The sequence below is a fragment of the Cornus florida genome, unplaced genomic scaffold (genome assembly GCF_030987335.1).
Source record: "Cornus florida cultivar Cherokee Brave unplaced genomic scaffold, ASM3098733v1 CherokeeBrave_3.0.0_Hap2_Chr04, whole genome shotgun sequence".
NCBI lineage: Eukaryota > Viridiplantae > Streptophyta > Magnoliopsida > Cornales > Cornaceae > Cornus > Cornus florida.
Genome location: NW_026775574.1, coordinates 61,922,888 through 61,936,263, shown reverse-complemented (window position 1 = coordinate 61,936,263; position 13,376 = coordinate 61,922,888). Strand labels below are relative to the sequence as shown.

At 35.1% G+C, this 13,376-nt stretch overlaps 1 protein-coding gene across 1 annotated transcript; it reads left to right on the top strand.

The window, feature by feature from the left end:
- The first annotated feature begins 5,400 nt into the window (after positions 1 to 5,400).
- Positions 5,401 to 8,781, top strand: LOC132303357 (uncharacterized). The gene is made up of 2 exons (XM_059800595.1): positions 5,401 to 8,441; positions 8,530 to 8,781. The coding sequence occupies exons 1-2, from the start codon at positions 8,213 to 8,215 to the stop codon at positions 8,751 to 8,753; spliced, it is 453 nt and encodes a 150-aa protein (XP_059656578.1). The 5' UTR covers positions 5,401 to 8,212; the 3' UTR covers positions 8,754 to 8,781.
- The last annotated feature ends 4,595 nt before the right edge of the window (positions 8,782 to 13,376 follow it).

Below are 13,376 nucleotides of genomic sequence, written 5' to 3'. Positions count from 1 at the left end.
CCGGTGGGCTGTGGTCTTGAACCGAGTCATGGTCTGCAAAAAGAAAGAAACACTTGTAAATGTAGTCAGCAACAGGAAATAGTATATAAAATACAGAATTGAAAGCACCACAGATAGAAACATGTTTGTCAAATGAAGATAGACAACTTAGAGTGTAAGCACATGGACCTATCTATGCAAGTGGTAATGCAGCCAAGTATAGATAATGAATGGTCAAATATGTGAAACATGCTAGACATGATAAGTATGGAATGCATCCAATGTGGAAAACACAGGCATTGGGCATAATTATGATAGCATGAACACAAATGAGGGTGCTAGGGCATCAATATGCAAAAACAGTGAAGTTCGATCGATCATAGAAAAATGTGATCGATCTAAGTAGGATCGATCACGAGATGTGCTGGATTGATCTAGCTCAGATCGATCACAGCTATGGTGTGATCGATCGAACCCTGTGGAAAAATATGGACAGTCACGGATCTGTGGCATGGATAACACGGGGGCATCCAAATGATCACTTCAAGGCTCGTGATCCCCTATACACCTCAATAAAGCATGAATGGTCACTTAAATCGGTACGTGACCCTCGAAATCATATTCGAAAACAAAAGATATATACATATACAAATATATGTATACACATGTTTGGAAGCTTAAAAAATGGCAATAAATCAACATGGAAGGCTCTAATCTAAGCATGGCAACATGTTTAACATAAAAATAAAACAAAAATGAAAAAATAGAGGAGAGAAGTGGATCGAGAGAGATGAGATGAGAGGAGATCGATCTGAGATGAAAAGTGAAGCTTGGACCTTGCCGGAGTGTCGCCGGAGGTGGGGAAGACGAAAAGAGAGACGCCGGGAGGAAGGAAGGGCTTTGGATTGATGTTAAAATTGATCCAAATGACCGTTAGGTCATATTTTTAAAAACAGTTCCTGACATGTTCGATCAATCTCATGGGTCAATAGATCGATCGAACATAGATCGATCATGAAGGTGTTCAGATCGATCGAACCCACAAGACGACAAAATATTTTTCAAATTTTTCATTTTTTGGAAATTTAAAATATTTTTGGATTTTTGTAAATTATTTATTTATTTATTTTTTATAAAATTCAAAATTTTGAAATTTGAAAAGTCAAAGTCAAACGGAAGCAAACACAGATCGATCGAATTTTGATCAATCCAACAGGTGGAAACCTGCAGAAATCTTTGAACGATACACAAAGAGGTGATTTTTCAGAGTTTCAAAAATTTTGCTAAGTATAAAACACAGATTGATCGAAAGGGAAACTGGATCGATCGAGAAAACTTGGAGCGATCTGATGAAAAGTTCGCACGGTACATAGAGAGGTGAATATGCAGAGAATTTTCACATGATGGAACAGAGAGATGGGAATATGCAGAGACGGTGTTTGATTGACCAAACTTCTTTTATGATCCATCGAATAGGCACCAAATGCCTAATTCGAAGATGAAAGCACATAAATTCCCTATCAAAGTCTCAAACAATGTGTATGATTGCAGAATATATCTAGACGATACAAGAAATGAAAGTAAAGAGAAATGAGGGAGGAATAAGGTTGAAAACCCTACGAACCACTAGTGTTTAACGTTTTTAGCAAGACGTTGGGCTCTTTTAGCCCGGATAAAAAATATGGTTATGCATCCCCTCCTTAATGGGGCGGAAAGAACTTTGAACCCCACCTAACAAACTATTCCCTAGGGAACTTTTTGGATTTGATTCAAAAGGAATTAACGTTCCTTGATCAAAGCAATTCTTGGGCTTCCATGCCCTTACAACACTTAATTTGAAAACATTTTTCCTTGAAGTCTTTTTGAAAAGCAAACCATTGGAATGCTCAACATCAAGCGAAGACTCAAATTTTTCAAATTCATTTTCAATGCGTTTTTCAACAACACACACTTCTTCGTGCTTGTCCATAGAATTGGGGGTTAGATTGAATATGTTTAACTTCACCTTCATATGCCCAAATGAAATTTTCATTATCCCCGTCCTACAATTTATGTTGGCATTAACGGTTGCCAAGAAGGGACGGCCAAGGATAACAGGAATTTTGCTCTTGGGATTTGCGACCGGTTCCGTGTCTATTGATGCGTGTTTTTATTTATCAATAATAAAATACCACTCGCAATAGAATGAATCCTTGTAGGATAGGGCTATGTTGAGGGTGTCAAACCTCAAAGACTATGATGGTTTATTGAGTCTTCAATTAATACTATTTTAATTTAGAAAGAGGATTTGATTTTGTGTGTTGTGTTGTAATTCAATAACATAAAAGAAAATAAATAAAGTAAAAGAGAATTGAGATTAAGGGTAGAAATACTTGGGGATTGACTTTACCACAATCCTCCTACTATGGTCAACTGTTCAACCTTGGGATTTTAACAATTTATATACCATATGAATTAAACTCAATAACATTCATTTAATTCAGTTTTAAAGAAAGATATTTTATGAATTTCAATTAACTATAACCTATCTGCGGTTAGCATGGACTATCCACCTACCTACTTCTAACTAATTTTGTAGTATAATCTATCTTTCCTAAGCATAGCATATGAAAATATTCATTCACAAAAAAACGTTTGAATACCATTACATGATCTCCATTCTTTTGTCCGGCAGGGCTCCGCCAGATACCATCCAATAAGAATGGATTGAGAACAGTTTATAAACAGTTATATCTAAGACAAGGTAATAACTATTCAGAAACAATTAATTCATTAAAACACCAATTGAGTTGGCTTAATTGCTCAAAATTATATAATTAAAGTATATAAATTATTAAATTCCTAAAGTATAAACAATCAAACTATAGTAATCAGATCGGGTTACATCAATGTACTAAGAGAGGAATTAGCCACTCATGACGACGCCATATATCATCTGTGTTGGTGTAGTCTTCATCGTCAAGGTCTGTACTTCTTTCTTGGGGAGTTCCCTTCAAAACCCTAAAAGCCAGAGATATATGACAGAGATAAGAGATTTATGGAAGAGAGAAATATGAGACAACAGATGAGAGATGGATCCCTTCTCCTCTTCTTTTATAGTGGAGAACAAGTCCCAATCCCCTTTAGATTGGTTTTCTAGCTTTTGGTAACAATTAGGCCCATAAGGAAATAAAGAAATATGTTTTTGGGTAATTCCCACATGTTTTTACGACTTCCAGGACGTCCAGGCTTGAGCCTCAGAGTTCCAGGCTCAAGCATTTGGGTTTAGGCTCGAGCATTACCAGCCAGCAATTTTATCTAACTTTGTAAACAATTTTAACCCATTGAGAATGCGAATTTGGAGATGGCTATTAGAGACAAAAACGTCAGGCGTCGAGTCTTCTTTCCAAAACCACTGAGTTTTCTTAATTTGGATTTTCGAGTCAAAATTTATGGCTAAAATACTGAAGATGGTTTAGAGTTTTTAGCCATGCTTAAGCCCAAAGTGTCGGTGCTCAATCCTATCTTCATGGTGCTCGATCCCAAGGTACCAAGCTTGAGTATTTGGGGCTCAAGGCTCGAGCATCAGTGGATGATGCTCGATCCTTAGTGAATGGTGCTCGATCTTGGAAGTGAGGCACGAGACCTGGGAGTATTGCCTTCAATTAAAATCAACTCTTTAATTTTCGACGCCTCATGCTCGAGCTTGAGGGTCAAGGCTCGAGCACCCTTGGTTAAGGCTCAAGCATCCTTTGTTCAGGCTCGAGCCTGAAGGTGTAAGGCTCGAGCCTCAAGACTTAGGCTCGAGCTTTGGATTCTGACTTCTTCCAAACTTCACCATCTTGACTCTTGGCTTGCTTCGGATGACCGGCAACGACGCGATAAACTTCATTATCATTTTTTTTTTTTAATCATAAAAGCTCGGTTTTAACTGTTTTTTTGGGAAAACACCTAAAAATACAAAATAAACATAAATCAGTATAAAACAAGATATATATATATATATATATATATATATATATATATATATATATATATATATCACTTTAAGCCTTAACATATACGTATTTAGGGGCTCGAATATGTATATATTCAGCGTTTATCATCTATGACTACGAAATCGACTAGGAAGAAGAATTTATCAATTTTGATCAACACATCCTCAATGATACCCCGGGGCTTTTTTATAGATCGGTCGGCTAGTTGCAAAACTACCGACGTCGGTTTTAAGTTTCCTAAGCCCAATTGAACATAGACTGAATATGGAAGAAGGTTCACACTTGCTCCCAAATCAAGAAGAGCACGGTAAATGACATGGTCACTAATAATGCAGGAAGTAGTGGGTGAACCGGGGTCTTTGAATTTTAGAAGTGTGTTATATTGCAAAATGGAGCTTACGTGCTCGGTCAAATAAACTATTTTTAGTGCTTGACTCTTGTTCTTCCTCTTTAGGGTACAAAGATTTTTCAAGAATTTGGCATACGCCGGAATTTGTCTAATTGCATCCAAGAGAGGAAGATTAATCTTCACTTGCCTAAACACTTCAATGATCTCATTCACTTTGCCTTGTTGTTTTTCAAGAGAATTAGATCTTTTTAAGGCATCCGGAAATGAAGCATTTGGCTTAAAAAAATTTTTAAAATCTTTTTTCAACACATTGTCAATACAAGAATTTTTCAAATTATTTCTCAAATCTTTCTTAACAAAATGTTCTTTCACATGCAATGAAGGAGGAATAGGATGTGAAACGAGACGGCTGTCAACTTTGGTTGCACCGGTTCACTCTCTTCATTTTTACCAACTTGATTGTCACAATTCTTCCACTTCTTAAGGTTGTCACCGCATTGACATGTTCAATTATGTGACTTTCCGATAAGGAATTGGTCTCCACAACAAATTGTTGCTTGGGTGGTAGATTCAATGGCATTTTCCCCTTTTCCCTAGCATTCAAGGTACTAGCTATTTACCCAACTTGGGTTTCTAGCTTAACAATGGATTTGGAATGAGAATGAAATAATTGGGTATTTGCCTCCAAAGTACCCAAAGCAGTCAACACTTTTTCCTTAAAAGTAGGACTCCGAATTTTCTTGAGGATAAGATGCACTATAAGAAAAAGGATTATTAGACCCTATTTTTAGGGACAGACTTTAATTACTGTCACTGATGATACATTTTTTGGCGACAGTCCTAACTGTCTGTCCCTAAAAGAACAAAAAAAATAAAAAATCCCTCCAATCTGGTGGCGGCAAAACTTAGTGCCATTTTTTAATAAAATTATAATTTTTTTAATAAAAAAATTAGCAAAATAGCCTTTTGGGACGGTAAAGTTATCGTCCCAAAAGCCCATTTAAGTGAAATTATAATTTTTTTTTAATAAAAAAATGATCAAAATAGGGTTCTGGGACGGTAATGTTATCGTCCTTAATTAACTAACTATATATTTCTTATTCGATGTGCTCTGTGTCTGAAGATTGTTTCTTGCCCTAGCTCGATCTTTTCCTTCCGTCCTCTCTCTCAAAATGGTTTGGTCTTCCCCAATCGATCTCTTTCTTTTCAATTAAGTATATGTCTCTGTATGGGATTACTTGCTAAATTTCTTATTTGATGTGCTCTGTGTCTGAAGACTGTTTCTTGCCTTAGCTCGTTCTTCTCCTTCCGTCCTCTCTCTCAAACTGGTTTGGCCTTTCCTAATCGATCTATTTTTTTTCAATTGAAGTCGTAGCCCTAGATTTTCTCTTTCTCAAGGTGGGTATCAATATGGAGATCTTGAAGGGCCCCCCAACAGCAGCAGCCGGAAATGATCTTTCCTGACATCCATTACTCTCCTATCAACGAGTCCTCTTAACACTCTCAGCCGTCTTCAACATCAATCCTACCGTCGATAATTTTCACTCCTCAATTCCCTTATTTCCCGATTAATAAACCCTAACTTCTTATACATCCACTATATATACACATATACACATATAATTAACTAGTGTTGTTTCGTGCCGCAGATCTTCTCTACAAGGACTACCAGAGCTACCAGAAGTTCAGTGTCACTACTAACTCTTCTACTAGTGTTGTAAGTGTTATTTATTTTTGATATATATTTTTTTTCCGTTGCTTCTTAGATCTGTATATTTGCTTGGTAAGGCTAGAGTTATCTCTCTATTTATTATTTTGTGTATGGTGTTATTTGTAGAGTATTTTATATGTGACTCAATGTGTTTTGTTCAAAAATTAAAAGAAATCAGTTCAATAGATTTGATACTTATACCCTCTTTGATCTTTGTTCCACTTTCAACTTTTGGTCTATGTGATTAATGCATTATGGACTGAAAACATGCCTGTGTGTGCGCATGCTATGTGGTTTTATACATTGCATATAGTGAACAATTTCTAAAGGGAATCTGCATTCTTGTCACTTTTGATGCCATTTTGTTTTGTGTAATATATCGTCGTGGTTTATTTATTTGATTTTTATTTCTTTTTATAGAGCTTGTTATATACCTACATGTCCAACCACATTATTTTGATCATTATGATACAGTAAACTCTTTGAAACTGATTGAATATTCATGTTGTTTATGCTTAGGCTTTAGCAAATATTTAAGAAAGCAGAGCTTAGTGCTGGGACAGCTAATGAATTTCAAACTAATCCATTGACTTGGTTGGTGGTATTAGTAAATTTGCTATTGGAAACAGTAAAACTATTGCTTAAGAATAAAGTGAACTTATGATGCTTGATAGAAGTGAAAATAGTAGTATAGCTATATTTTTCAGGCATCCTATGGTTACAATTTTTCAAGTGCTAATTGTATTTGTAAGCAAAAACAGCAATTTGTTTACTACTTGGCTTTTTTGCATATTTGTTTAATTGTAAATTTGCTATTGGAAACAGTAAAACTATTGCTTAAGAATAAAGTGAACTTATGATGCTTGATGGAAGTGAAAATAGTAGTATAGCTATATTTTTCAGGGATCCTATGGTTACAATTTTTCAAGTGCTAATTGTATTTGTAAGCAAAAACAACAATTTGTTTACTACTTGGCTTTTTTGCATATTACGCAACAAAGAGAAATGTAGATTATTTAACAAATATACCCCACATTACAACAGTAATCTAAATGTGTTCAAATTGGGAAAAAAAAAAATAAAAAAGAAAAGAAAAAAAAATCCCTAGATTAAGTTTTGGAGGTGATAATCAAATATGATGATTTAGTTTAAGGAATAATGTATTACAATTTCCAAAAACTTTAGGAATAATGTATTACAATTTCCAAAAACTGATATCATTTACGTTTTAAAAAACAAGCACGGTTTATTCACCTCACCTCACGGGACTTCGAACACTCGGAGCTCCACAAAATAGGAGAGCTTATACCATCTACGCAAAAAACCTATTGATATCTACTTTTTTTATTTTTATTTCATTTTAAGACAATGTATCATACAATTTATGTTTTGTCTCAGATTCAAACCCATTTTCTCTTTTCATTTGCCTTTCCAGTATTTGGGATGTATATTGAATCTTACAGGAAGCACTATATATTATGAAACTGTACATAGAAGCTAAGGATATCGTCAAAATTCGCATAGGCATGCGCTGGTTTTGTCAATACTCCCTATTTTCTTCATTAAAAAAAAGGTTTGGTTGGTTTAAGATATTTGAGACTATTTATGTCCTCATGTATATTGGTTTAAGATATTTTCTTTATTAAAAAAAAAGGTTTTACTTTTTCCAAGACTTGAATGGGATAGGACCACCCACCCGTCATGGAAGAAGTTGAAAGAGTTATGAAATATTCAACACATGCATCAAATGACTTTTGTTTATAACTGATATTTTTTTTTTTATTTTTTTTATTTTTATTTTTTGTGTGTATAGCCAATTACATGGACAAGTCTTGGATTCATGATCACAATAGGGGTAGTCGAAAGTATTTGGATGGCATAAAAAGCTTCATTAAGGTGGCTAGTCGTCATGTAGTGTCAGACCGTAGGTCTCGATGTCCGTGTCGTCGTTGCAGAAACAAGATGGGGTATATGCAAATTGAAGAAGTTGAGAAGCATCTCTTAAGTAATGGGATGGACAGGGAGTATACCAATTGGATATATCACGGGGAGGTTCCTCAAAGCAGCAATAATGTTATTATGCCATGAAAGGAATACTTCTCCCTTTGAGAATGCCATTTGATTTCTATTACACTAACAAATGATGTCACTAAATTTACATTTTTTGTTTATATTCTGGAGCATGGTAGTTTAATTATGGACACCTCTGAGGCTCCAATGCATAGAGTATTAAGGTCCTGCGTGCCTCAAACTGAGCCACCAGCTATAAGTTTACCTGCTAGCTTGCCTCAAACTGGGGCACCATCTTCAAGTTTACCTGCTGTACAACAGAATGGAGAATGTGGTGGTAGTAATTCAACAAATCAACAGCCTAGTATGGAAGGTGACGGTAGTAATTCACAAACGAGGCCACAACCAAGTGGAGGTGATAATTATGCTTCATCATTGATTAACTATAAGCTCTTTTGTAAAATGCCTAAGTTTTTAATTAAGATAACAAATTTATTTTTCAGGCCCAAGGCGAAAAGGGCGTGGAAAAGCAAAGAATGTCGCCCTACAAAAAGCTAAGGGACTCTATGGAAAAGATGTTCCAATTCCGGTAGAGTTTGGGACGGGGTATATTAAACCCGTAGGAAAAAATAACAAATTATGGACGGCGGAAGTTGGCATCCACATGAGAGATAAAGAAGCACTACTAAATTTCAAAACATGGAGGGATATTCCAGAATCTGAGTGACAGGTTTGCTATGATCATTTTAAGGTAATGAGTTCTTTTCTTTTCATCTGAGAAACTATTTTTTTTTTCCTTCATATTTTCAATGTCGCACTATCTTTTAAATAAAATGCATCTATAACTGAACTTTTTGTCCTGAGTTTTCAATCAGAAAAGGTTTTACACCTGAAAACGTCTCTACGCCTGAACTCTTTCATTAGACATGTCTCTATCATTAGACTTCAACAAAACTTCTTCTGCCAACAGATCATGTAATTGGCTTTTCTTGCTCCTTTGGTTTAGAGAATTTTCAGACTGTCCTAATATTGAGCCATTTACGCTATATACATTCTTTTAATAATACTGGAATTGAATATATAATAGTATGATTTCATTGTTTTAACTTGCAATAGTTTAGTAGATGCAAAAAATTGTATGATTTTCAGTTCGGTGAGCTGATTTAAGATTTATGCTTTTCTCTTCGTAATTTGAGAGTTTGATTTGTGAGGTGCTTTTTTGGGGTTGACTTGATCTGTATGACAGCCAGTATTTTGCCATGGCTTCTAGAATGATGTAGGTTGCTTGATTATTATTTCTTGAGTTGGATTCTTGTTCTTGAATTTGATTATTATTTCTTGAGTTAGATTATATTGCTTTTGAATTAACAAGTTCAATTTCATTTTAAATAAAAGCTTTGTTGGTAGTTAATTTGAATTTACATGGCTGGTGGTGCTATTTGTTGGTTTTTACAAATGTTTAAAGCTTTATATGGTTTCACTCATTGTCAAATAATAGATCTCTGTTTTGGGGGTATTCTGAATATCTGCATCAGTAATCTGAAAAGCAAGGTAAAGTCAATCATTGGTCTCCAATCATTGATTGTAATACATTAATTCACTAGCTATTTAGGCGTGTTAACTTTTATTAGTCTTTGAATTACTATGCAGAAAATAAGTTAAAGAAATAAAGCTAACTGTTCGAAGAATGAGATTCCACATGTTTCAGGATCGATGTTTTTTGTCAGACGTTATGATGCTTATGTACACAATATATAAAACAATAATTATTAATTTCAATCTATTATCCATCTAAACTATATATTATCCAATGCTAATTATTACTTTGTGTTGCAGGAAAAAGAAAGTCAACAAAGGCAGAGTGAAGAAGATGGGGAAGTCCAAAGTCACCGGGAGGGTCCTACTATTCGTCTGTATAAGGAGACAAATTTTAGGGAAGAAACTGGATGGGTATATGAGAAAGCTAAGCGGAACTACGTAAGTAAACCAACTATGCCTATTATGATTTTAGCTGGAGGCACACACGGGCACTTTGCACAACACTTTTGGCAGAAGAACATGCTAAGTCAGGTTCTTGGTATTTTTATTTTAGGGAAATGTGAAATTTTTTAATAGAAATAAAATTAAAAATTATCCTTTTGGGACAGTAATATTTGGAAAAATTACAGATTTGGAAAATCTGAATTGCTACTCACAGGTTCTTGTTATTTTTATTTTATTAATATTCAGTAATATTTTTTAGAGTGTGGCTTCAGATATCTACAAATTCATTATAATTGTTGCATTGAGTCAAAAGTAAACTTGCCTTTATACATGACCGAGCAATATTCTAAGTTAGAGTTAAAGGTCTAAATAGAATTGTTCCAGACAAAACTATCTATTAGAGAGGAGTTACAATGCCAATCTATTAGAGAGGAGTATTTAATTTTTTTTTTGACTGTTAACAAACCAAAGTCAAAAAAATTCGTTCCTGAGAGGGTAATTAAGTCTATTTGAGTTAGACCATGTGAAGCAAACATTGCATTGAGCTGGTTTAAACTGAATTCAGGGTGAGGGAGATGGTGTTGCACACTGGCTTTGTTAGAGATCCTCCCATCAAGTCTTCCCAGCTCTACAGCATAAGTTGGTCCTCCTATCTGCAGCAAAACACACACACACACACACACACACACACAAAATTTAGATGTTATAATTGAATTCCATTGATGAAGGGACCCCAAATGATGGAAATGCGTTGTAATGTTTTTTGAGAAAAAGCTTGATCACTAGTGCTATCACATCTCTAGTGGCCATGGCCAAAATATCAGCACACGAAACCTGATTTTTGCACCTAGGCTCTCTTTCAACAACAACCTTGGCTTTAATCACCGTGTCAAACCCATCCAGGGAAATATTTTCCTGATGATCCTTCTCTGCAGTGTTATTGGGCGAAGCTAGCATCACCAAAGCATCACAGCCCTACCAAATATATGTGCATATATATAAGAGATGACGAAGTTTGTTGTAAGCATTCAGAAAATAGAAGGCAATTAATGTTGCTTTAATAATTTCCCTTTTTTTTTTGGCCCCTAAAGTAATTGATGCTTCACTAATTCTTGAAAGTGGGTAAATTTGGCTGATATCAATCCGAATATTAATTTTTAATACAGTAAGTATAGAATGAGAAAAGTTGGTATAATTTACAACATAATATGATTTACACAAAGAAGAATGACAATGCATATATATATATATATATATCAACTCAATAGTACTAAGTAACTTATTATAAAACTTGAAGAAAGGTGTGCACATAAAACAAAAGAGAAGGATGAAAATTATATAAAACAGAGATATGTACATTAATAATCTCCCAACAAGAATTAATCAATTTAAGCAAACCACTCAATTATATATATATCAAGCTCCGTTCTCTTGATTTGGCTTCTTCCTGGCTTTCATGTACGTTTTGACCTGGAAAAAAGTTCCAATAGGAGCGCTGAAATTATTTAAATTACGTTATCCCTTTATGATATGAAGAATGTGAGATTTATACTTTCATAATTCAAATCCATAAACAATAATAATGTCAGAGACTGCCTATAAAGCATGCTCCTGTGATTCCTGCTTGCTGCATGCAAACTTGAATATGGTGAATGGTGGCATTTTGTAAACAATGGCAATCTTTATTAGTAAATTTTTTCAAATCATACATTTTCAATATGGTGATGTTTCCTCTTACCACATGAATAATTATAGTTTGTATGTAGTGGGGAGGTCAATTGGGTTAGTGACTTTGTTCTTTACCTTAAATGGTCTTGAGCTTGGAACATTGATGTTTCTTTGATATGCTTGGATTAAAAGTGTAAGGATATAGTTTTAAAGACTCTAGATTAGATAGGTGCACGATGTACACTGAAATTTATCTATATCCTATCCTATTTGCTTTATGGGTTGGGATTTTATCGAATCCTTATTGAGTAGATTTAAAGAATTAGTTGTTTGGGCACTCTCAATGGAGAGGCAGCTAAGAGTTCTGGCCACTGGACTTGTGTTGATAATATGGATGATGCTTCAGTCTCATTTTTTTGCATGATATTCAAATTAGTTTCTCACTATATACTGCATTAAGGGAGGATAGTACTGGAAGGGACATGCTCCGACTCTGTTAAAATTGACAATCTTTATAATATGTTCTCCCTTGCTAATGTATTTGCTTTGTGTATTATTTAATTGTTTAGCCTTGATTTTCTTAATGTGATCAGTTTAGCCTTTACTAATTTTCTAGTACAAGTCTTTTTCTCCTTAACTTGTATTTCAATTCTCAATTCTATGACTTCTATGTCAATTGCAGGATGAAATGATGGATAAGTCTTTCCAGATTTCTCAAAATTCTGATGGTACCAGTCTAGTGAGAAATGATGTTGAGATAATGCAAAACCAACTTGGTATCAGGAAAGGATATCCCCGTGGGTTGGGACATGGTTTCGTGATTTCAAGCCGTCAACGTGCATCCTCATCTTATGAAGAGGCTTCTCGTAAAAGAGCAGAAATTGCTGAGGAAAATAATGCACAACTGAAGGAGGAAGTAAAAAATTTGCGGCAGTAGATGGAAAGAATCGAGAAGATGCTTTAGCAGCAGTAGCAGTCACCACCATGGTTCCAACAATATCAGCAATCCTCATCAGATTCCCAACAAGAAGCAGCCCCACCAAGCAGGTCTGAGCATCCATCGCCACCAGATTCTCACCTTTGACAGCCGCCACCACCATGGTGGCCACCACCATGGTTCCAACAATATCAGCAATCCTCATCAGATTCCCAACAAGAAGCAGCCCCACCAAGCAGGTCTGAGCATCCATCGCCACCAGATTCTCACCTTTGACAGCCGCCACCACCATGGTGGCAATATCAGTAGCCGCCGCCACCATGGTGGCGATATTATAACCACTCGCGAGCACCACCACAACCACAACCACAACCACAAATCGAATGACCAATATAATGGAGCTAACTATTTTGGTACAAAATTATGAAGCTTTCTTATGACTAATATATCTAGCCCTTTTTGTCTTAATTGAACTACAAAGATCTTGTTGGGCATATATTTTGGTACAAAATTATGAAGCTTTCTTATGACTGTATGTAGCCCTTTTTTGTCTTTGAACTATACAGTTTTTGTTGGGCATGTAGTTTAAAATGATGCTCTGATTTCTGAACATGTTGGAAGAGGTTTTAAGTTTATTTTTATATTTTTCATGTCTTTATTTTGATGTTTATCTATGGTGCGCAGTATAATATTTTGTGGGTTAAGTTAGGAGTTTGAGTTTTCCTTATAAAGAACATGAGAAGAAAATATATATATATATAC

Excerpts from the sequence above, each read along its gene's own strand:
- LOC132303357 (XM_059800595.1), top strand. The coding sequence starts at position 8,213 with ATGGACACCTCTGAGGCTCCAATGCATAGAGTATTAAGGTCCTGCGTG. Across the intron at positions 8,442-8,529 it reads GAGGCCACAACCAAGTGGAG|GCCCAAGGCGAAAAGGGCGT; the intron begins GTGATAATTATG and ends TTTATTTTTCAG.